Here is a 24,722-nt window from a genome sequence, read left to right as displayed (position 1 = left end):
ACTCCCATTTGTGGTAAATTGCCTCCAGTGTTATCTAGGAAATGGTTTCTAGGGTGTTAAATTATACCCTTTTGTCGTGGGAGAAGTTACTCAACTTGTAGGAATTTTCATAGAAAAGTGACTTTTTTTTTTGGTAGAATCAGATGCTTGATTTTGTAGTCTCTGTTATGAATTGATGTTTCCGATGGGGGAGTTTCTCCGAGAGGAGGATTACATCAAGAAAAGACCCTTTAGTTACCCTTCGATTATGTACGTGGTGTTTTGTGGTGACAGCCAGTGCTTCAGAGTTTCTCATCAACAGACTCTGGTGTGGACTTGGTAGCACTGTGTTGAGCTGGGAATAGTGTAATGGCAAGACACGTATTTTCAGTAAAAGTCCAGCTGAAAATGGAAGGTTAAGAAAGGGGTCAGGGTCGTCCACTGATTTCCCTTCTTTCTCCCTTTATTTCCCTTTACTCTCGGCTGTCTCCACTGCAGGCGGTAATGGGCTTTGAGGGAGCTTTTCCTGCCCTGTCTTGACTTCCAGGAGGAGAGACTTCCTGCGTTGGCTCCTAATGACCAATGCAGTTCATCCTTTTCTGAACTCTCCAAGGGGAGAGGGCCAAAGACTGTTGGAAGTTTCTGTATATATGCCCGTGTGGGCACACCTGCCCTGCCGCACACACGTAGCCCCTGCTGTGATTTTACTGTTGGCCTGATGCTCACTTCACACCACGAATTTGCACCATGAATTCGGGTCAGTCAGGAGGGATGAAGGGTGAGACGGCATGGGATGGAGCAGGGAGAGGTGGTTCCTTGTGTGGGTTGCCTTGTCACACCAGTGAGAGAGAGAGAGTGTGTGTGTGTGTGTCTGTGTCTGTGTGTGACAGAGAGAGAGAGAGAGAGACAGAGCTCAGGCTCACTGACCGTACACTCAGCAAAGAGGAAAGGGCTCAAGAGAGAATGAAGTCAAGATGCAGTGAGTGCAAAGTGGAACAGAAAGGGAGAAAAGCAAGGGGGAAATTCTTTGCGTGCTGCTTATAGTAAGGTGAGCATGTGAAACAGCTGAATAACTGGTGTGTTTCTCTTCTAGTTCCTGAAATACCTCTTAAAAACGCTGAGAAAACCTCCTGTGAGAAATGGCCACCAGATGTCACCAGCAGTCTGCCATTGACTTGTTTTGTTATTCTTAAAAAGTACATGTGTTTTGATTTGTTTCTTACATTTTTTTTCTTTTTAGACCATGGCAGATACTCTTTGTGTTAGAGCAGTGACTTTCTCTTTTCTTTTTTTTATTGACGTATAGTCAGTTACAAGGTGTCAGTTTCTGGTGTACAGCATCATGTCCCAGTCATACATATATGTACATGTATTCATCTTCATATTCTTTTTCATTAAAGGTGAGCAGGGACTTTCTTTTGGGACAGTGTCTTGGTGAGTTAATTTTTTATAGTTAAAATTGATGATTTTGGTATATGTAACTTAATTTTTTTAGTTAAGGAACAACTACTAGTTGAGAATTTGGATGAGTAGAAACTGTAAATGGAACTGCATATTTGAAAAGCTTTGGCACAGCAAGGATGTGTGTTGCATGGTAATTGATGAATTTGTATAGGAACCATATGCTTTATGAAGATGTGGTTTAGTAACATATCTCATTATTTTAGTCTAAACACCTACTAAGACTTCTGAATCTTGAAACCTTAACTGTGGGAAGAAATCTGAGGCTCACTGTCTTCTCCAGAGGATATAAATACCAGTCCTTCCTGGAAGAACGGAGATGATGCCTTCCTCACTTTGAGGGTGGGCAGGGGGTCCCCTGCCTGTTCTGTTGTTTTACCTTGCTCGTAGAGAATTAAAGGTACTTTCTGGTACGTGGTAGGCTTTCGATAAGTGTTTGTTGAGTGGATGAATTAGATCTGCCTTTAGAAAAAAGAGCCCATGGGTGATTTTGGATTCTGCTTAAAAAAGTCCCCTTCTCCCGTCTCCACTGGTAACACGGTGCTTGTTCTAATAACCTTTCTGATGAAGGTTTTTCTTTTTTAATTGACGTTCGCATAAACTTCCTCATTTTTGTTTAATCCCCTGTAGGTCACTTTAAGACATTTACTAAATCACCTTGCACCCTCACCTACTGGTGTCATTCTGGTTCGGGCCTTATGCTTAAGCTGTTAGAATATGCTGTTTCTGCCTCTAGACTTTCTCTACCTGTGATACGTCCTGCGTACTGAAAAATGAATCTTCCTGAGGCAGTGCTGCATTTCAGTGACTCCCCACTGACACTGCTGAGTAATTCAGAGCCTCCTGTGATGTGGTCCTGGTTGGTCATCTGCCTTGTTTTCTCGTCGCCCTGCAGTAGAAAGCAGAGCTGTAGCTGTCCGGACGGCTTGTTGGATGTGCTTTGTGGCTTCGCTAATCCCTTTTTTCTACTTGTAATGTTTAACTGTTCCTACCTGCTCCCTCAACAAAAGAAAAAAAACATTTTTAGTTTCCTCAGGGTTTAGCTCCAGTGATATTTCTGCTATTTTAGTCTACTTGGCAGTATGGCCCCATGCTCGTTTACACAGCTGTAGATCTTAGTTTCTATCACACATGTGACCACACGTGGCCTGGTATCAGAGTTGCTTTGCATTTATGTCACATGGCTCCCAATAGGATCCGAGCCTGCTGAGGCAAAACGACGTGTTTGTATCATTAGAGTTCCTTCATATTGTAGTCAACTCAGGATATATTTGTTGAATGATTGTTGTTCTTTCTTGGTATAATGAGATGCTGAATTATTTCATTAATTTAAAAAGTCAGTTGGGAAATAACAAATGTAGAAACATTTTTTCCTTTTGTTTTAGAATTTTTGGAGCCAGTATATAGAAGATAGTAAAGCGCTTCATTGTTTTGCTTCTGCATATTAATGCAGTTATTCTCTTGTCCCCAAATGCATGTCAGGTGCCATCTATGGAACGTCCACCCGGAGCAGATGTACACATGTGGGTCTTCCCTCAGTGGGTGTCTGCATGTTCTGGGTGTGTCCGCCTTCACTGGTGCCCGTAGTGAAGGTGGGGCAGCCGTGGCCATCACAGTATCGGAAGAGGAAGAGGTGGTTGGACTCACTGCTGAAAGGGATTCACACTGTTTTAGACTAAGCATTAAAAGATTTTTAAAAAATAACTCCTGTCATGGACATTTTCAAACACGTCTGTGCACGAACACGTAGGAAAGTTGGCAGAACAGCGTATGGGATCCATGCGGCTGTCAGTGCCCGTCAGCACGCGGTGCCGGGCCCCTTTCCTGGGCTGTTCTGAAGTGCATCTCAGATACTTTTCATTTCATCAATAAATACTTAGATAGGAGACGTTTCTAGTATCACAATGAGGCATTTGTTCATTCTAGTACCTTCTGTGTGGAATTGTTCTAGGCTCTTGGGACGTATGGGTGGATAAAATAAACCAGGCCTGTACATTCTCGCATGGAAGACAGAAAACAAACTAGACACATAAATAACCAGAATAAGGGAAAAATCGATTCCATCAAATCTAAAACTTCTGCTTATCAAAAGACAACATTTATAAAATGAAAAGGGAGAAACCATTTGTAAAACACATGTCTGACAAAGGATTTATATCCAGAGTGCATGAGCATCTCCTCCCACTCAATAATAAAGTAGACAGGTGATTTAAGAAATGGGCAAAAGGCCAACGAGGACTTTGCAAAGTGAGTAACGTAGGCTTCCGCCTTGTCACCTGTCACGGGGTGATGCAGATTAAAGCCACCCACACCTGCTAGGATGCCTGAAATTTAAAAGACTGACGGTGTCAGATGTGGGCGAGGATGTGGATCAGTCAGAATTCTTGACCTTGCTGGCGGCTGTGTAAACCAGCACGGCCACTTTGAGATTCTCGGCAGGTGAAGCTTCCACATCTTCCCTCTGACCCCACAGTGGTGCCCCAGGTGTTTACACAAAAGAAATGAAGACCTGTGTCCATAAGAGGCATGCACAGGAATATTTACAGCAGCTTCCTCACAATCCCCAGAGAAGGGAAGTAGCTTGGTGTCCCGTCAGCAGAATTGTGGGCAGTCTGCACGCGGAGGGCCATCAGCACCGGGGTGAGGCCGGTCGCTGATGCACCGCACATGTCGTGTGGAGCAAGAGGACCAGGCCCCACTCCCCGCAAAGTGAATTTATCCTCTGATGTCGTTTACCTAAACTTCCGAAACAGGCAAAACTCATCTACTGTGGAAGAACCCTGAGCAGTGGTTGCCTCGGGGCAGGGTTTACTGGGGATGAAGGGACCTGGACAGTTTTCTGGGAAGAAGGCAGGGTTCTCTGCCTCCACAGGGACAGTCTGGGGACCCTCTGCAGGTCTTGGGCTTCTCTCCCTGGCATCTCTTCGCTCCTTCCCTGGGCCCCGTGGGCTCCAGCTGCCTGTCCTCTCTGGCCTCTGTGCTGTGGCCTGGTCCTTCCGTCAGGCCGTAGGCTGGCAGCCACCTGGTTGGTTTCTCATCTCTCAGGAGCAGTGTCCTTTGGTGCCTCATCTCTGGTAATGTCTTGTGCTGTTGTTTCATAAATTGTCTGTTTTTTCTTTTTTTCTTTTTTAGTTGTTTCGTGCATGAGAGTAAATCTAGTCCTGTGATTTTTTTTTCTTGACTAGACTAGATGTCCTGGATTGGACAATATATCTATTTAAAAAAAATTATCTCACCCCCTTACAATGTAAAGGCAGAGATTTTGTGTTTTTCTTTGCTGTGATTCCAGTATCTACAACCAGAAACACTTGACATACAGTAGACACTAAGTGAAGCTTTTGGATCAGACACTTGATTCATTCTTCCTTACTTTCTTTCCTCCTTTTACTGTTCCATTACAGATGTTGACTAGCAAAACCAATGCTTTATCTAAAACAGCATTTTCTAAAGGGTTCTTTGGAATACTGGCCTCCTGATTATAGACAAAGGGTTATGTAATGAAATTAGTTTGAGAAATGCTTATGTACAGAGACATTCTATAATAAAGGAATTCTATGCTCAAACCAGAGTTTTCTAAACTTACTTGACCAGGGATATTTTTTTACCCCTGAAACACTACTGACCTATTATATAATTTGTATTTTCTGGAACATATTCTGAAGAAATGGCGATCTAAACTAATGTTGAACATCTTGTAAGTGTAATAAAACTATATGCATTTATCTTTTTCACTCTTTTACAAGAATGACACAGTATGTTACTAGATGACAATATAATAACAAATACAAGATATTTTTGTATGTGAATTATGTATGACAATTTATATACTTTTAAGCAATTTTGTTGAGGTAATTCACATAGCATACAATTCACCCATTGAAACTATGATTTAATAGATTTAAGAATGTTCACAAACATGTTGCAACCATCACCACTGTAAATTTTAAACATTTTCATCACCTTTTAGCTACCCCCTGTACCCTGTCCTATGCCCCCGTCCAGCCTTAAGGAACCACTGTTCTACTTTCTGTCTCTGTTGATTTGCCTACATTTCTTATAGAAGGAGTCATATAGTATGTGGTCGTTTGTAACTGGCTTCCGTCACTTAGCATAACGTTTCCAAGGTTCATCCATACGGTGGCTTATATTAATACTTCATTCTTTTTGTGGGTGAATAACACTCCTTTGTATGGATGTACATCATTTTGTTTCTCCTTTAATCTGCTGCTGAACATTTGGGTTGTTTCCACTTTCTCTTAATGGATAATACTGCTATAAACATTGATGTACAGGTTTTTGTGTGGGCATCTGTGTTTATTTCTCTTGGGCATGCACCTAGGAGTGGAATTGCCGAGCTGTATGATGACACCAGCTTTAATCATTTGAGGAACTGCCAGACTCTTCCAAGGTGGCATTGTGTGAGGGTTCTGATCCTTCCACGTCCTCACCGTTACTTGTTATCGTCTGACTTTTTGATTCTGGCCGTCCTAGTCAGTGTGAAGTGGTATCGCACTGTGGTGGTGATTTGCACTTCTCTAGTGACCCCTGATGTAGAGTATGTTTTCACATGCTTTTTGGCCATTTGTATATCTTCTTTGGGGAAATGTATATTCAGCTACTTTGCTCATTTTAAAGTTGGCTTTTTAAAAAATTACTGCATTATAGCAGTTCTTTTATATATTCTAGATAAGTCCTGTATCAGATACTGATTTGCAGAAAACTTCTCCCATTCTGTGGCTTGGCTTTTCACTTTCTTCTTGGTCGTCTTTGAATATAATGTCAGTTGAAGTGTTTAATTTTGATAAAGACCAATTTATTTTTTCTATCGTTGCTCATGCTTTTGGTGTTATTATCTTATGTATATTCTCTACTCCCTGCTTTTAGCAGAGTCAGAGCAACAACCTTCATTTGGTTTGTCGTTGTTGTGGAAAAAAATAGTTATAACAGTTAAAAATACTTTTCACTAACTTTGAGGCCATTATACTTGATGGCTTTTTATTAACATCAAATGAAATGGTATTTGGCTGAAAAGTCCAATCATTGTGTAAAGTAAATGGAAAATGATATGTTTTAATTGAATTAAATGGCATAATTAAAAATAAAATCAATATTATTGATTTTAAAGCATTTTATTCAATAAAATTCTTTCGGCCACCCTAGAATTTACTTCATTAGTTCTATTCTGCTGCTGACATTTCCCTTTGCCATTAACCTTCAGACAACACAAAATGACTGTTAGATGAAGAAATTGGTGATTGACAGCTGGAACAGGCGTGGCTTTTCATTGGCAAAAGAGCTTGAGCATGAATGGTGATATGTGCTGAGAATGTGCGTGCTGCTGATTAGGGGAGATTTAGAAACATAACGCTGAGATTGTGCTCTCGGGAAAAGGGTGAAGCAGTTGTTTTAAAATCACATCTTTTATGCTGGGACTCAGGCTTCGTCGGGAAGCTAAAGATGGGAAGGGTGGAATTCCTGGCTCGTATCACACCAGTTTTGTCTTCTCTGTTTTACAGAATGGAGTTCACTGAAATGTAATTTGAAAAGAGGGCTTCTCTGTTAAAAAAAAAAAAAGCAGTAAGTTGAAATGTACTGGTAAAGAGAATTGAAACATGGGAGTTTTTTTGCAAGCTGGTTGAGTCGCTTTCTATCAAAGTACTGCGGTATTGCTTCCTGAGTCAGCAGTGTGGCGACATGGTGGTCCCCAAACCTGATTTCATACTTTTCATAAAGGACTTCGTACATGGGATCAGATTCATCTCGATGTAAAGGAAATTGCAAGGCTAATTTTATATTTTTCATCCAGTATGTCACTTTATGTTGACGTTTGGGCGAATAATACATGTGTCTTTTCTTTATGTTCAAAGGTGTAACACTGTGTTTTTCTTCTTCACAGATTATGAGTGCCAAGTGAGCCACCCTGACACAAGAAGCATCATCAGCACTTCATTACTGATGGATACAGAGAAGAAACCGGAGAACGAGGAGGATGACAATGGCAATAAAGAAGCAAAGGACTCGAGAACGATCTCATCCCATGACGTAGACCTTGGGCCTGTATCTGATGTGATAGCAGATTCCTCTGTGAATTCCACGAGCAAAAGAGGTTTTTCAGAGTCTTCAGACTTTGGCAGTGTCATTGTGGAGGAAAATGGAAATAAACATGCTTCCAAACGGATGAAATTAGCTGAGGTAGAGCCCCCGAAGTCTGGAGAGCAGGGCATCGCCGGGTCAGAAAGTTCTGAGAGCGCAGGCCCAGAGCGGGGTGTCCCGCTGGAGGAGACCAGGACCGAGGCCCTCCTGGGTGACTCAGACGGAGGCACGTGTCTTCCTAGTGCTTTTGTTCCTCCTTGCGACTTGAGTGCCGTGGATGCTGTTCCTATGGAGACGGGCGCTGAAAAAAAGTCTGCTCAGGAAGTGGTTCTCCTCCATCCAGGGAGAGAGTCTCCCTTGCCTCTGAAGGAGGTTAGTGTCAGCTGCACCCTCGGGAGCACGGACACAGTTCTCAAGTGCGGGGCCTGCGGTCATTTGTTTTCCTCCTGCTCCGATCTGGAGACGCACACCGAGTGCCCGGCGGGGCCACCTGGGAAGCACGCCTGCGGCCACTGCAGCCACAGGGCGGAGAGCGGCGTGGCCTTGCAGGTGCCCGTCGCACAGACACACAGGCTGCAGAAGATCTTCTCTTGTGAGCTTTGTGGCTTCCAGTGTGTGGAAGAAAACCTGTTGAACGCACATTATCTCGGGAAAACACACCTCCGGCGTCAGAATCTCGTGGCTCGTGGAGGGTTTGTACAGATCTTAACCAAGCAACCTTTTCCTAAGAAGCCATGTCCCATGGGAACAAAAAACGTTCGCACAAAACCTAGAGCCTCTAAACCACTAGCAAAGAATAGCGAGTCAAAAGGATTACGAAACACTGAAAGCAAATGTAAAGATTTCAGAGGAACCATTTCTAAACATGGGGGAGGTAGCAGCGAGCTGCTGGTTGAAATGGTGCCGTCAGGGGACAGTCTGTCAGAAAAAGTAGACTTTGTGGAAGAAAATGTAACCTCGCTGAGCACAGCTCGAAATCCTGACAGCCAGAGTGAAAAGTTAGGAGCTTTAGTCACCTCGGAGAGTCTCCTCGATAAATTGGAATCCACCAGAAACAGCCCCCAGGCAGCCCACGGTGTGGGTGCGGCCTCGAGACCGAGACCTGAGCGGAACTTCCTCGTTTTGGGCAGTGGCTTCCGACGACGCAGTGGCACTTTCAGCCTAAAGGGCCAGGCAAAGAAAAGGTTCGGTCTTCTAGGAATTAATAAAAGGGGAAGTAATGAGACACAGAGGCTGTACATGAGACACTTTAGAAAGCAGGTGAAAACAAGTGAGGCCGAGTCGACGCCTCAGCACGTGGAAACCAGTGGCAGCGTCCGCGGTCCGTGCTTGACGTCCTCAGAAACCCAGGACCCGAAGCAGGACAGGAGGAACTCCCACCTCCCGTGCTCCTTGGACTCTCTGACGGTGAGGCCAGCCCCTGACCATCAGGTGTTGTGTGCTTGTGCAGACTGTGGTCACACAGCCACAGACAGGACAGAGCTGGAAATCCACGGGGAAAAGTGCCAAGCAGGGAAGACCTGTGGCTTGTCCAGCGTGTCCGGGAGGGACTTGGATGGGCACCTGCACCCGCAGACGGCCTCCGGCCTCAGTTGTCAGTGCTGTCCGTCTCTCCCCGTGAGTGAGGAGGACCTGAGGGAGCCCGCGAAGGAGAAGCGCAGTCCAAGTCTCCTCTGCGCTCCCCGTGACCTGTTCTTTGTGTCCGAGAAGGATGTGGACGAGCACCGGACGACCGAGAAGCACATCCACTCGTCGGCTCAACCAAAGACTTCTCAGTCACTTGGTGCTGACTTGGCTTTACAGACTTTCCCTTTAAGTACTTCAGAATCAGAAAACACAAAAGATTCTGTGAGTGAGCCAGGAAGAGCAGCTCAGGAAGAGCCAGTCAAGTCCAGGGTCAGCCCTGGAAATGAAGTAAGGCATTCGAGTAGGCCTCAGTTTCAGTGTAAGAAGTGTTTTTATAAGACCAGGTCTTCCACTGTCCTCACGAGACACATCAAGCTCCGGCATGGGCAGGACTACCACTTTCTTTGTAAAGCCTGTAATCTTTACTCGTTGAGCAAAGAAGGAATGGAGAAACACATTAAGAGGAGCAAGCATCTTGAAAATGCTAAGAAAAATAATATTGGCTTAAGCTTTGAAGAATGTATTGAAAGGGTCTGCATAGGTGCAAATGACAGGAAGGAAGAGGCGAACGTTCCCGGAGGTGGAAGGGCAGCCGGCCACGGAGAGGGCACGCACTTAGCAGAGCGCTCCGGTCTTGAGCAGAGCGTTCTGCCTGCCCCGGAGCTGCCGCAGTCTGGTGTCATCGCCAAAGAGGGTGAATTAGCTTTGGCCACTACTCCAAAGAGAGGGAGACCTAAAGGTAACATCTCACGGACCTGTTCGCACTGCGGCCTTTTGGCCTCGAGTATTACAAACTTGACCGTGCACATTAGACGAAAACACAGTCACCAATACAGTTATTTATGCAAAGTGTGTAAGTATTATACCGTGACTAAGGGAGATATGGAGCGTCACTGTGCCACCAAGAAGCATAAAGGCCGTGTAGAAATAGAAGCAAGTGGAAAACAAAGTTCAGATGTCGTCGTTGGCCCTGAAGGGGGTGACCTTGAGGCCAGTAGGAAGAACGCCGGTTCAGCAGTTTCAGGTGAGCCTGCTAACAGGTCGGCTGAAGCAGCTCCCTCCACGTCGGAAAAGCCAGAACTGGAGCACGGGAATCCAGCTGAAGTCAAAGCTGACAGTGTGTTTCATTCTCTAGATGGGGATGCTAACAGTCACCTGGAGAAAAAGGAACAGGTCTCTCCAGAACCAGAGGACCTTCCCCACCAGGGGGGTGCGTGCGCCCAGGGCGACGTCACGGGTACAGGTGATAACAAGTGTATACACTGTGAGTTTAACGCTCACTCTTCTGCTTCCCTAGAACTGCACGTAAAACGGAAACACACCAAAGAGTTCACGTTTTACTGCATGGCATGTGATTACTACGCCGTGACTCGTCGAGAGATGACGAGGCACGCGGCGACCGAAAAGCACAAGATGAAGAGGCAGTCCTACCTGAGCTCTTCCAGCTTGGAAGCTGCTTCTGCAGAGATGTCCAGAGACACCATCGTACCTGAGGAGCTGCATCAACAAAATGCTGAAGAATTTCAAGTAATTCCACACCAATCCTCTGAAACTCTCAAATCAAGAAGTGGTGCCGATTGTTCTGTTTTAGAGGAGAATGCTAATCTAGATATGTCTAAAGTGCTCTGTGCTCCTGACTCTGTAGAAATTGAGACTGAGGAAGAATCCAACCTCAGTGAAGATCATTCCTTCTGTGAAACTCTCCGCCAGCCCCTTGCCAAGGATAAAGTTCTGAGACCCGAGGAGATGGTGTCCCTTATTTCCTCTAATGATGGCTCCTCAGCCAAGTTTCCGAATGAAAATTCAGGAAACTCGGCTTTGAATTATGAGACAGCAAAGAGAATGCACAATGTGTTGAGTGACATTGACATTTCACACGCACACGGCCAGGGTGATGGAGGACGCGGAGGAGAAAAGGCAGAGAATGCCCTTGGTCGGCGTGCATGTCCCGGGGCGCTGGATGGAGAGCGGGCGGCCGAAAGCGCCACAGGGAGAGTGGCCGGAGGACGGCTGCCCTTGCGGAGCGGTGGTCAGGATGGAGCTGGAAGCCTGCAGAGTCCAGGGGATTTGAGACATGTCCCCGGAGGCCCCGTTCTGGAGAATAAGGAGAGTCTGATGAGTTCCCAGCATGAAACTAAAATTATTTTGGAAGAGGATGGTCTGGCTTCTGATAGCACCGTTGAAAATAATGATGTTTATGAAACTATAATCAGCATTGATGAGAAAGGACAGGCCGTGTACAGTTCTAGCCGGTTTGACTCTTCCATAATAAAAATAAAGAACCCTGAAGACGGGGAACTGTTAGACCAGTCTGAAGAAGCGTTGGTAGCAGCAGGAGTGAGGATTAGTGAGCTGCCCTTAAAGGACTGTGCTCAAGGTGGGAAAAAGAAGAAGTCTGAAGGCAGTTCCTTTGCTGAATCCACACGGATTCGCTGTGATGACTGCGGCTTCTTAGCTGATGGTTTGAGCGGACTGAACGTCCACATAGCCATGAAGCATCCGACGAAAGAGAAACACTTCCATTGTTTACTGTGTGGAAAATCATTCTACACGGAGAGCAACCTCCACCAGCATCTGGCCAGTGCTGGTCACATGAGAAATGAGCAGGCCAGCGTGGAGGAGCTTCCCGAGGGCGGGGCCACCTTTAAATGTGTCAAGTGTACAGAGCCCTTTGATTCCGAACAGAATTTATTTCTGCACATTAAAGGGCAGCATGAGGAACTGCTGCGGGAGGTGAACAAGTACATAGTGGAAGACACTGAGCAAATCAACCGCGAGAGAGAGGAGAACCAGGGAAACGTGTGCAAGTACTGTGGGAAGATGTGTCGCAGCAGCAACTCGATGGCCTTTCTAGCACACATTCGCACTCACACAGGTACGTAAACTGCGGCACACCCGTGCGCACCTGTAGGGTGCAGGCCAGCCACACAGGTGGGCCGTTCCCGTCTGAACACGGAGTCCTCCGCTTTATTTGCTGCTTGGCCAACACCCAGTTCACCTTACGCTGCCCTGTGGCTCTGGGTACCTGCCACAGTCTTTGTTGACACTTAACATTTCCAAAGGTAATCAGTTGAGCCTTAGTGATTCCATAGGTGGCATGTTTGGCCCGTTTCTTTTATCAGAAAGCCTGGTCCCTCTGATGCCTTTGTTAAAGTCCCGTCTCTTACAGCTTCTCAGTTGTTTCCAAGTCCTAATTGTTTGGTTTTCCAGGGTTTCTATTTAGTGGCACTTGGGGGTTTAAGTAGACACATTAAATGACTTTTGAGGACTGGAGTATGAAATTTTTGTTACAATTTTAGGGATTTAAATCTGTTCATTGCCAGGCAGTTTATATCCCACAGTGTAACTCCCAGGCAACAAGATTCTGCTTTCCAGGATCAAAATTAGTCAATACTTTTCAAAGTGAATATGTCCTGGTGATTCGGTTTTCATGGAGGTATCACTTGATTTAGTTTCTGTGCTCTTGTCACATGTAGTGTTCCATTTTAATGTTTAATTTTAGATAGAAATTTTTTTAAAAACTTATTTTTTGGTGGAAAATACATAAGCCACTGTTCTAAATTTATGTAAAAATTCACTGCACTGTTTCTATAAACCTGCCATACATTCTTTATTTTAAATAGACAGCTTTTCTAAATCATTGTGCTCTGCTTAGACAAGTTCTGTCTCCATGGTTGAATTTATGAGTGGATTTGAATAATAAATTCACATTTCAATGAACATATTTTCATTAAAACTGTAAGGTTTATTTTACTGTACTTTTAAATAATGGCTTATTATTAAAGCTATACTTTAAATTCATGCAGTTTTTGAAACTTAGTGCATGGTTACAAGGAGGGAGACAGAAGAGTGTGAAACATTGTTGGTAGTTCAGAGTGATTAAAGATAGGTAAAAGTTTTTCGTTGAAGAAAGTAACGGGGCAACCTGTGTAAGGTTAATCTAGGTAAATATGAACATGGTGCTCTTGATCCCTGCTATTTTCATGCAGTAGAACCATTGCTGGGGACTAAGTCCAAATCCTGATTTGTTGACATCATTAATACCTCTGTCGGTACTGTGTTGCAGCTCACTTTCTGAAATGATACAGTTTTAGAAACAGGCTCGCTGTCCACATTGCAGAAAATAGGTACTTTCTTAACGTGCCCTCCTCAGGCAGATAAAACGGAATAAAACTAAGAGGAAGATGCTAATGGAGCTCTTTTTAGAATTCTTTATGCAACTGTCTGGTCAAGACATGTTGCTTATAATTGATGTGTCCATTACTTGAATTCTCTTGTAATTATAGTCAATAAGTCTTGTAAATGTGTTAAAGCTCACTAAAAGCATACAAATTCAAGAACAGAGTAAGGCTAATAATTTAAAATAATCAATGTAGGCATTTCAGCACTTAATTTCCCTTGTGTGTTGATAGCTGATCATTCTTAATCCATTAAGATTTATTTAGTCGTTTACAATGCAAAATAGGTTTGCACTGGTCACTTGTGCCATTTGAAAATGTCCACCAGGTTAAGTGCAGAATGTAGTCCATTCGTCTTCCTTGACTATATGTATTAATTGCATTTAAAATCAAGTTAATGTGGATGTGAAAGTGAGGTAACTATCAATATGTGACAAAGTAACCCTGCTTATATAAGTTACATCATTGATTGTAACATTTAGTAAAAGTTAGCATACTTTTTAACATCTTGTGTTGGGCTTATCAGCAAGTACATTTTTATTGTGCTCTGAGGCACCAGAGCGAGCGCACAGTGCCAGTCTACATTTTAAGTTTGCAAGTCATTGTTTGGAGGAGGCTGCTCTCTAGGTTTTAATTTGAGGGTTTTCCTTGGAGCATCTTAAAATGAATTGCTTTTCTGATACTTTGCTTGTGTCCGTGAAATAGTAATTCAGGGACTGTTATTAATGGTTAACCGGAAAGGGGCTTATTCTTCCAATCCCTATTTTCATATTTTGTGATTTACTCTATGTTATATGTAACCTTTTCTTCCCATCCTTAACACGATAAAAGCAGCACTAGAAGAAATAAATGAGTTTTGGTTATCAAGACTGGTGGGGAAAAAGGCTCCCAGTTTTCTGAGTGCCTGCTGGTATGAAGCCATCAGCATGAGCAGCTTCTCGGTCCCTTTTACGTTAGTCGGACCAAAAATGCTGTTCGTTTTCCCTCCGGCATTGTTCTGTTAGGGCTTCAATTTCATACACCACGGTCATTGAGCCAGAGGGCTGAAGCCCTTCACTTTCTGTTCAGAGCACTCTGGTCACTAGTGTTTTTTTGGAAGTGTCTGCAGGGGGGAGGGAGGGAGGGAGTGGGGTGACTTCAGGGGAAAACTCTCAAGTTAGGGCTGGTAGTGTTTGTGTCTTAGTACAGGATGATTGAGCAGCCAGATGAGCTTGGGAAGAGATGGTGAGGGAGGGAGCGGGGACTGGAGGCGCGGAGAGAGCAGGAGGACTGTGCAGCTGAGGTGGTTGTTGAGAAGATGCAGTGATGCGTTGTGTTCATCTCACTCGATTCTTTCAGACCTAAAGTCTGGTCACGACCTGTTCAGTGTTGACGTCACGTCCATGTCTCAGAGCAGTTACCGGTGACTGAGGCCGGGAGGCCTGTGCACGTCTGAGGGAAGACTTAAAGTCTTTGGAGTTCTTTTGGTAAAATTGTACAAACCAAGACTAGAGACTCTTCCATTTTCCCTTTCAGAAAACCTCACAGGCCAAACTGAAAAAGGAAAAAAAAAAAAAGGACTGAGGATAGTGCTGTCCCAAGGAATGGAACTATTTAAAATAATATTGATGGTTTGTAATAATCTCAACATGCCTGAGAGAGACAAATTTAGAAATATGCACTTCTACAAATTTTGCCTTATAAACACTATTCCTGGATTCATTTTGGGATGTGCCTGGCAAGCTTAAAAAGTGGAAACATCAGTTAGGAAAAAATTTTTAAAAAAAGGGGAACTTTTCTTTTTTTTTTTTTAATACAGAAAATATAACCTCTAGTTCCCAAGTATTTGAATTTTTATGGCACAGAAAGGAGGTGTTCGCACATCTACTCTGCGCGTAAGTTCTGAAGAGCAGTCAGGGTCTCAGTGGTTTCTGCGTGAAAACAGCCAGCAGGGCGGCTCGTTCATGCGCGCTCAGTGCGCCAGCCGTGACCCCCGAGCCCGAAGGAACTGGGCTTTCCTCCGAGGAGCCCTGCACGGCGCGGGGGCCCGGGGAGGGCGGTGTCCAGCCCCGGCCCCACGGCAGGTGTGTGGGCCCGAGGCAGCATGGTGAGCAGCACCGGAGCTCAGTCACCAGGTCGCTGGAATCCTTTCACCACACCTGTGATACAGGTGTTGAGAGAGCTTTATCTTCTTAGTTTATTTAGGGTCCTGATGCGGTGGCTGAGTAATAGTTTCCTCACCACCTGATCCGCGGTGCCGTTTAACATAAAGTGCAGGTAGATCGGTTCTCCTTGCTCTTTTCTTTCGCAAGAGCTTTTATAGAATTCTGTGTCAAGATGAAATGTTTCAAAGTAGTGATAGGCTCAGTTTTATCAGAATCATTTAAATAAACTGTAGTTTCTAATGTGACCGATAGAATGTGATTGCTGTAAGCTGCAGTCCCAACCTGCTTTTGACATTTAAACATATAAAGCTGACTAGATATAACCATTCAGGTGCTAAATATATTTTACATCTACTTCTAGCAGTAGAAATGGAAGTATTAAGAGATCTGGCTTCATTGTCATTGAGCTGTGAAATATTCAACCTTGTCTGCCCGTGCTTAGTACTGTTGATTTTTTTATTTCTGTTAGAAGATTAAAATTGAATGCTTCACTTTTTTTTGTCAGCTTTTGGGAATTAAATTGAAATTTAAGACTCTAAAATTTTTTACTGAGTGCTTCAGTTTCAACAAAGTATTCTTAGAGGATTTTTTTTTCCCAAGGGCATTGCACGAAGTTCCATTGATCAAAATTGATTTATTGCAACTTTTTAATTTGAGCTCCTTTTGTATATTTATTAAAGTTCACACATTTCATATTGTCTAACTGTATTAGAAGAGGTACTTTTACCAAGTGGGTACTAAACATGCTATGAAAAATTTGGAAACATTATACGATTTTAAACTGACTTTCATGATTTTTATTTATTTCTGTGAAGATTTAGTCCTTAGAAGTGGAAAATGGTATATACATGTTACACTTTCAGAGTGTCGCTTCTCATTTGTGTGGGTACTGACTTTATGAGTGACTGTGTTCCAGTTAGAGTCTACCTATTGCTGACAACTTTGTGGACTCTGAAATAATTTTGTTTTCTCATTTTTGAGTATAAGTTAATCTTATTTCTTTATGAAATAAAAAAAATTGTTGGCATTATGCCTTTTATATTGAAATATTTGTTCTTGAAACCAGTAATAACCACAGTGTCAGTACTTCTGGTTTGCCAAATCGTCAAGGATTTTTGGCTATAAAATGATCATAAAAGCAAATAATTTATCCACTATATATTCTTACATTGTGTAGTGTTAAAATAGTAATATAATGAATCATTTGGGATAAGTGTCAGAAAAAAACCCCTGAAATACCATTATTACTGTGAATAAATTCAAAGCTGCAGAAATGTGAGGAAATGGGGATGTGGCCACTGAGAAATTTGATAATAAGTATATTTTTAAAAGTATCAGCAGCTGTCTATGTATTTGTTTTTAAAATGTTCTGTTTTAAATGTTGAGTGACTTTAAAGGCTATTTTTGTCGATTTGTAAGAAAAATATTTGAAATTATTTAGCTTCTCTCATACACTTAGTTCTGGTTATGTATATTACTTTTGACTTTAAATTTTAAAATGTTACTGAAAGTTAGAAACACTCATTGAAACATTAAGGTCTTGGAATAATTATGGAATGCAGGTCTATTCAAGGTAGAAAGGAACTCAAGTATTCCATTTTGGGTACAGAAATTTGTAATTAGATTATAAGTATGATTCAAGATCTAGACCTCTTAAACTATCAGTAGTGTGCTGTTCAAATTCAAATCATATTGTATGTTAAATTTACTTAGGATCAAAACCATTCAAGTGCAAGATATGCCATTTTGCAACAGCTCAGCTTGGCGATGCCAGAAACCATGTCAAAAGGCACCTTGGGATGAGGGAATACAAGTGTCACGTCTGTGGGTGAGTAAATTGAAACCATCTCTGCCAGGGTTGGGGGGTGGGGGGGCCTGGAAGTATGTGCAGGATATCCATTGTTTCGGAATCTCAGAACTGATACGAGTAAGAGGGGCTAAAATTATGCACGCGTATCCTCCTTTCCATTGTTATGGTAAATTCCTTAAATGCAGTTATGACATTCTTCTCCCACTTCTAATCCTGTACTGAAGATGAGCAATTTTATGGGCTACAAGGTCAATTTGAACCTGTAATCTGTAAATTGACTAAATTATAGGATGTTCATTCACATTGCCAGAGAGAACTGTAAATTCCATTTAAAGACATAAAAAAATACATAATATAGCTTTAGGAGTGTATATGTATGTTTTTTTTTCTTTTGCTATACTGCTTTAATTTTAATCATATTAATGGTTTTTTGGATCCCCTGGACATATTCTATGAGGAAAAAAGCAGAAAAAGATTTGATTTCAGAAAACTGATTATTGCAGGAATGATGCTTAAAAACCCAGTGTATAAAATGTATGTTTTTGTGTAACTTTATTTCAAAACTTGTTTTCCTGTTTTAGTTAACGGCTCTTTCCTCTAAAGAAAAATTCACAATGTTTAATTGTCACTCAAATGTGTTGCATTTAATAGGAAGCACTGAAACGCCTTAATGCAAAACTAATTAATTTAGCAGAAATGTTTAAAAGGTTTTAAAATGCCGTGACATCTATGGTATATCATAGGACATTCAGAGCTGGATTTTAATACTCTACTTCTGATTAAAAATATATTTTAATGTTATTATGCTGGAGAAATTAACTAATAAGTGCATCATATAAAAACACTTTATGTGAAACCTGAGGAACCTGCAGTCCTTATGGTTAATTCACAGACCACCTTGGAGTCAATTAAGTTATGCAACATGCACATGTTCTATTAGGTTTATTTCTTCAGTGGAGGACTCCGGTTGGCATTGCTGCACACATATCTTTTAAGTCAAAAACCGCATCTGTGTTTTGTTGGACAGTACATTTCATCACGGAATGCAGTTGCATTTTTTGACCCTTAAGATAGTTTTACAAATAACTTTGCAAGCAGCTTTATGGACCATGCTCTGTGATTTATTCATTGGCAGAACTGATGGTTCAATGACTTGCAGCTAAAGTAAATGAAGATGAACCTTTGCCCTGAAGCCCCCTGAAGATCAGTGGGAGAATGAGTTTGGTTGCTACTGATTTTAGCTGCAAGGGTCGAGTGCCAAATGGTTCATTTTAATTGTTCCAGGTCTTGGAATTTTAAAAGATAATCTCATTTATTGTTTTTATCATGTGAGTTATAGGCAAGAGGAAGGCCCTGACTCCAATGAAAATTTGCTATAAGATGGCAATAAGCAGTTTCTTCCTCATTTCTGCAAAATAAGACAACAATTTTTGCATACTCTGTTATTAGAAACCTAATTCCATTCATTTTTATTAGTGTTACCAAGACCTGGAAAGAGAAGAAGAAACTTTCAGAGAGTAGTTTCTGGCATATATAGCGTCAGAAACAGTACCTGGCTGATTGGCTGTGCTTGTGTGATTTAAGCAGTGCACACTTTGCTTATGCACACGTTTTGCACTAGTAGTTTATATATTTGATTCCCAAAGTAAAGAATTACAAGTACATATAAGCTATGTTGAGTTTTGTACTGCTGTCATAGAGGTCTGCATGCATGTGTGGGTGTAGAAAAAGCAATTTAGATTCCAAAATTGTTATCTCTTAGAATTATAGTAGTCATTGAATTTTATTTGACTAAGAAATAATAGTTTTCTTAATTTTTAAGTGAAATTTGATTTAAAAGGGACATAACAATAATTTGTACAGGGTTGATATTTTTAGAGTGAAGCTGAATGTTCTGAAGAATTGCAGTGAACTGAAAAAAATGCCTGTTGATCTATGAGGTTGAGACAGGACAGTAATGAGTTAACAGCCCTTTAATGCTAAAGAAAAGTATCATAGGTTGTTCTGTATTTCATGTGTTTCAGAAGGATAGAGCAGTATGTAAGTTAAAAATTAAAGTGGAAAACATTAAAAAAAAAATCCAGAGTTGGCTATCAGGTTAGTGGCAGCAGAGAGCATTGGTACATTAACATCACTGACAATGTCAATTCATTATCATTGACGGCTAAATAATCTTAGAAATGCTCGGTGGACCTATTAGTTCCTGAACATAAGCAGCTCATGCTGCATTTCTTCATTAGCTTTAATTGCTATAAATTTTACCTTTTAAAAAATCAAGCTTTAAAAGGCGAAGTGATCTTTCTGGAACATTAACTGTATAATTTTGTCACAAACAGAAGGTCCTGCACTGTGTTTTCTTTTCTTCAATAGTTAGTATCTTAGTCTTCGCTTTAGAATTTTATTAATAACCCCATCATTATTTGAGTTGTAAGAAATACACTGTTTTTCAAATAGTTCTGATTCAGTTAATGATCTATGAAAACAGTGAGGCAGACACATTTAACCTAGTAAACCTTTTGAGAAACCATAGTATTTTATGGTGAAATTGATGAAAACATAGAATGCATTCTGTTGAATTGAGCTCAATATTAATGTTTCAGATTATTTGTGATTGACTTTTTCGTATCTTTCATATAAGAAGATTTTAGATGCTCATCAAATATGTATCATATATTTTTTGCTAAGGCTTAAACTTAAAATTTAGAAAGCAAAAACTGCCTTTTAAATTTTTATTTCAATTGTTTAACCTACATTGATCTTCTTTGGATTTTTAAGCTCAGGTTTAAGATATCTTTCTCCCCCTCACCAGCAAATCTTAGCCACAGTATAGCATGGATGTAAGTTATTTGACAAAAGAAGCTGAATTAGATGTTTAATTCCTATTAGGTAGTAGGATTCAGAATTCAGGATTTAAATTTTGTTTATCCATGGTTTACACACTCACGTCAGGGTATAGATTTCAAAAATGTATTGCTCTGCGCTTCCTGTTTTGAGAACGTTATAGATAACGTCATTTACAGGCCTTTCATTTTACTTTCACTTTTAGGAGGAGCAGTTTTTGAATTACAGTTTCTTTGTGTTTTTCTTATATTTGAGTGTGATCTCAAACGGAATTTTATAAATTGTAGGTGTTTTATATTTAGCACTTGATGGATAACATGAAAATGTGCTGTGGGTCAGATATAGGGCTAAGTAGGGGAGAAAATAAAAAATAACAGAAGGCACCCTAACATGGAAGTTAATAATTTTGGGGGGAACATATGTTTAAAAATAGGTAAATACATTTTTACTAAATCCATGATCTCTATCTTTTTTTTTTCCAGTGGTCAACTTAAAAATCTCAGTGGCTTAAGAATGTCATTAGGGGTACCATGTTTTGTTAAATTCATTTAAATTTATTTTAGTAATAATTTCTTCATGTATATACACACACAATAGTATCCAGATAATACTCTCAATTATAAATAGTATTTATGCAGTGCTGTGGTTTAGTGTGCGCCTTAATTAACATTCATTTCATTTGTTGATACCAGTTTCATGAGATTATTTATCTCATGTTTAATGTCCCCATTGTACAGATGGTAAACTTGAGAGTAAAAGTATTTTTCGTGCTGAACCTAACTAATGTGCTAGTCGTGGTAGACTGCTGTTCCCTTTCCTTTAACTCTACCTTTTCTTTATTTCTCTGCTTTTGTAGTATCTGTTGTTTTAGCTACTGAGTTTAATTTGTGCTTACTATTTTCTCTCGAGGCTGTTTTCTGTAGCATGTGATGACTATAACTTAGTTCTTTCCAGCTCCCAGCCACTTTTGTTTTTTGCTTTTGCTCAGACTTAACATTCTTCTAAAAAACTACTTGCACTGTTTTTCACTTTAATATTCTGGTATTCAGTCTCCGTCTCTCTCTTTTGGTATCTTGTTCTCTGTTTCACTTTTTTCGTATTAAAGTGTTATAAATAATTTTGTTTTTCCTTGTTATTCTTTATGTATTGATAATTTGTTGTACTTGAGTGGTTACAAATTGAATCTTAGTATAATACAAATAAGTGCCTAAACAAATGAAGGTTTTATTGTCTTTCCATTAGGATGACAGGGGTAACATTGATCATCCTGGGTTATTGTTTTTGTTTTTCATTACTAATTACTACAAAAAAGAGAAAGTAGAAAATTAGTAAGTAGCCTCTGATTTCAGTAAACCTGGGAAATGCTACCTAACTCCTGCTAGGCCATTGTTTGGAAAGACTCCAGTATGCCTGATTCAGGGGTTGTGCTGTGTTCTGACTGCTCTCCCTGGGTCTAGTCTGGAATCGTATGTGTAGAGATAAACAGTGGTGTAGGACTTACCTAATCCGGACAGAATAAGGGCATTTACTGAATCTGTCACCTCTGGGTTCATGAAAACAGATTCCAGACATTTTCTACTGTGTATTAATGTTCTTGTGAACTGTTTATTCTTAGTTGCTTTAAGAAACCCTAAATAGAAAGTTACTAATGCAGTAAAACTCTCTTTTTTGTGTGTGTGGCATTACCTAGTTTTTGTGCATTAGAAGGGATCTCTATGTAGATGATTATAATGTCACTTTCTGACCTTTGCAGCTTGAATAATTGTAAATCATTGCTTCATAACGTGTCAGAGAATGTCTGTACTAGGCAATTAAATGGCAGAATATAATAGACCAAATTATTGCCTGTCATGTTTTCAACAACACAGTTAGTATTTGAGTTACACTTAATCATTACGTGCATTAGCAACTTCATTGGAATCCAGCTTCAGGCTGAGCATGAAATACATTACATTATTTAAACCTCTAATGGTACAAGTCATTTATTTGTGTTGAAGTGTACAACATGCAGAGTTTCATAAAGCAAGGAACACTTGAGAGCTTAATTTATCCAAATCAAAGTCTAAATGCAGATAAACACAAGTGGCAAAAATTAGTAATTTTTATAGGCTGGAAATATTTAAAAATACATGGTTGTGGGTAATTGTAGGCAGCAGGAATAAATTAAAATCACTATTTTTAGTCTGCTCTGGGAACTAAACCTAAATCATTAAAAGCACCATGGAATTGCATTTTTAGCTGAACAATTAATTACACCCATCATATCCACAGATGTACCCAAATGAAATAAGTTTTTGGTTCAGCTGATTGTTTTGGTTAAAGAGATATAGAAAAAATGATACAGATAGAAAAGTTTGTTTTGTATTGTGTCATGAATTATGCTTATAACAATGTAAAGAGCTGCATCTCTCAGTTTTGTAAAAAAAACCTCATTTGACAGTAAGATGCTTGTATTATAAAGGATGTATTACATATTTTATCTCTATAATATTTTAATGCTTTTTGTTTAATGATATACTTTTGCCTTTAGTTTGAAATTTTTAAAATCCCATGTAATGCTTGCTATCTGTCTTCCTGGCAGTGAGGAGTACCAAATGTACATGGTTAGTTTATTCCTCTGATGTTGAAGTCCTTGAAACACTATTTAGATAGTGAATGGATGTAATTTTTTTTTTTATACAAAATCACTTTTCATTTTGAAAATCTTAAGAGATGTCTTCGTCATTATATTAAAGTAACATACACTCTTTCTCAGATGTGATTGTAGGTACTTTCCAGTGAACTGTTTCCTAAGTCCAGGAGACAGTGGAGGGTAAGGTTGGGACGGTGGAGAAGAAACAGAAGAAGATGTTTCCTGCCTCTCCTCGCAGGAAAAAGAGAGCGTCTTTGTCACCACCATACCCTGTGCTCCTTTTTTGTGATTGTGTTTTCTCAGCTTTTTGCCAGGGAAGAGTAGGGCCATGGATTCATTCCAAGGCCGTCAGTATGATCAACTCATCAGAAGATAGGAAGAATACACATTGTCATTTGTTGGTGGTGTGCCATGGGTTGTAGTTGAAAACACTGGGCTCTGTCTCTAAGGTCTTTTCCAGTGAAAAAGTCTTACCTCAGTGGCTTAAGTCATTCGTACTGTATTTTTATCTTGAAATGGTTCCATGGTGACTTTAAAATCCTACTGTGGAACCACAAGGTTCTTCAGCCCTCCTGAGCCCCGAGGTGAAATACAGGAGGGCAGCCACTCTTCTTGGCTTCCTTTGCCGGCCCTGTGATTTTTATTGTTAACTGTTTTCTCCCTCCCTCTTCCTGTTCCTGTGATTGTGAAAGCCCTTTACTTTCTGCAGGGTTTTGTTCTTTGATTTGTCTGAGACTGAGTAAGAGGAGGTGTTGGAAATGTAGATAGGAGGGAAGTACAGACACTGATTCAGGCATTTGTTCGCTTCCTGTTGGGCAGATGCTTGAGAGTTTCCTCTTCGAGGAGGCCCAGGTGGTGCAGGGGCCCTGCTGTCGCGTGCTCCCAGCCGGAGGCAGACACAGAGAGGGGCACTGCAGGAGTGAGAGCAAGGGACGGCGGTCCCCAGGAGGGGTGCCCAGCTCCGCTTAGAAGCAGCAGGAAAGGCTTCATCCAGAGGCTGAGTTTGAGTTGGTTCTTGAAGGATGAGGAAGTATTTATACGCAAGGCAAGTTTGGACTTTTTTTTTATTAGAGGGAACAAAAGAGCAAAAATAGCAAAGGGTAGAATAGCATGGCATATTAAGAATACTGCAATAAATTCCTGGAGTTTCAAGTGGCCAGATGGAGTGAAGTGGGGGATTTAAAAAAATATTAAATATTTCTGGAGCATCAGTAAGTTCCAGTGCTGTTAATCTTCAGGGTTAAAAGATCAAAACAACACTTGCTGCAAATGGGCGGAGAAAGCTCAGGTAGAGAAATGAATCTCGTTGCGGATTCAGAAAATACTTCCTCAGACAGGTAGAATTTGGTGTGAAGGTGAGTTGGGCTTGAGCAAAGAACCAGGGGCAGCCCATTCCAGGCGGGGCCGTGAGGATGTTCAGTCAGGAGCCTGGTAAGTTCAGGAGCTGCAGGGACTTTGGCCCTGTCTGAGGTGGGGTCGTAAAGCGAGGGGGCAGTTGGCAGGGCCAGACCGCGAAACTGTGCCGTGCTCTGGTGTTGAATGCTGGCCTTCTCCTCTGCTTTCCATCCTTTTTTTTTTTTTTTTTTTGGCTTGTCCAACTTTCTTCCCAATTTCCTGGACTGTAGGCAGCGAAGGAAGTAGAGAGCCTGGTAGGAAGTGGATTACTGCTTCAGAGTCAAGGAGTATGCGACTTGGCCATGGGGAATTACTTTTAAGAGAATTTCATTGTTCCTAATTTTAATTAGGAATGCTGTTGATTGTGGATAGTGGTAATGGAAACAGGTTAATACCAGTTCCATACAACGTAGTGCAGCCTAGTCCCAAATCATGATTACAAGGACACACAATTTCGTGGCCGTGATGCAGAGGCCCACGTGCAACTCGTACATTGAAAGCGGACATTAGAGCCATGCTTCCAAGTGCAGTTCATCTGATGGGCAGTGTCCACTGGGACGGGA

The 24,722-nt window shown here is 41.2% G+C and overlaps 1 protein-coding gene across 3 annotated transcripts in view; it reads left to right on the top strand.

Annotated features, from left to right (window-relative positions):
- Positions 1 to 24,722, top strand: part of ZNF407 (zinc finger protein 407) — a 368,187-nt gene that overhangs the window by 18,195 nt on the left and 325,270 nt on the right. For all 3 annotated transcript variants that reach the window (XM_072952344.1, XM_072952346.1, XM_072952345.1), the window contains exons 2-3: positions 7,337 to 12,034; positions 17,195 to 17,309. In XM_072952344.1, coding sequence (XP_072808445.1) covers positions 7,396 to 12,034; positions 17,195 to 17,309 — 4,754 coding nt within the window. In that variant the 5' untranslated portion in view covers positions 7,337 to 7,395. The remainder of the gene's footprint in view (positions 1 to 7,336; positions 12,035 to 17,194; positions 17,310 to 24,722) is intronic.

Source organism: Vicugna pacos, chromosome 30 (assembly GCF_048564905.1).
Source record: "Vicugna pacos chromosome 30, VicPac4, whole genome shotgun sequence".
Classification (NCBI taxonomy): Eukaryota; Metazoa; Chordata; class Mammalia; order Artiodactyla; family Camelidae; genus Vicugna; species Vicugna pacos.
This window is presented reverse-complemented; position numbering and strand designations above follow the sequence as displayed.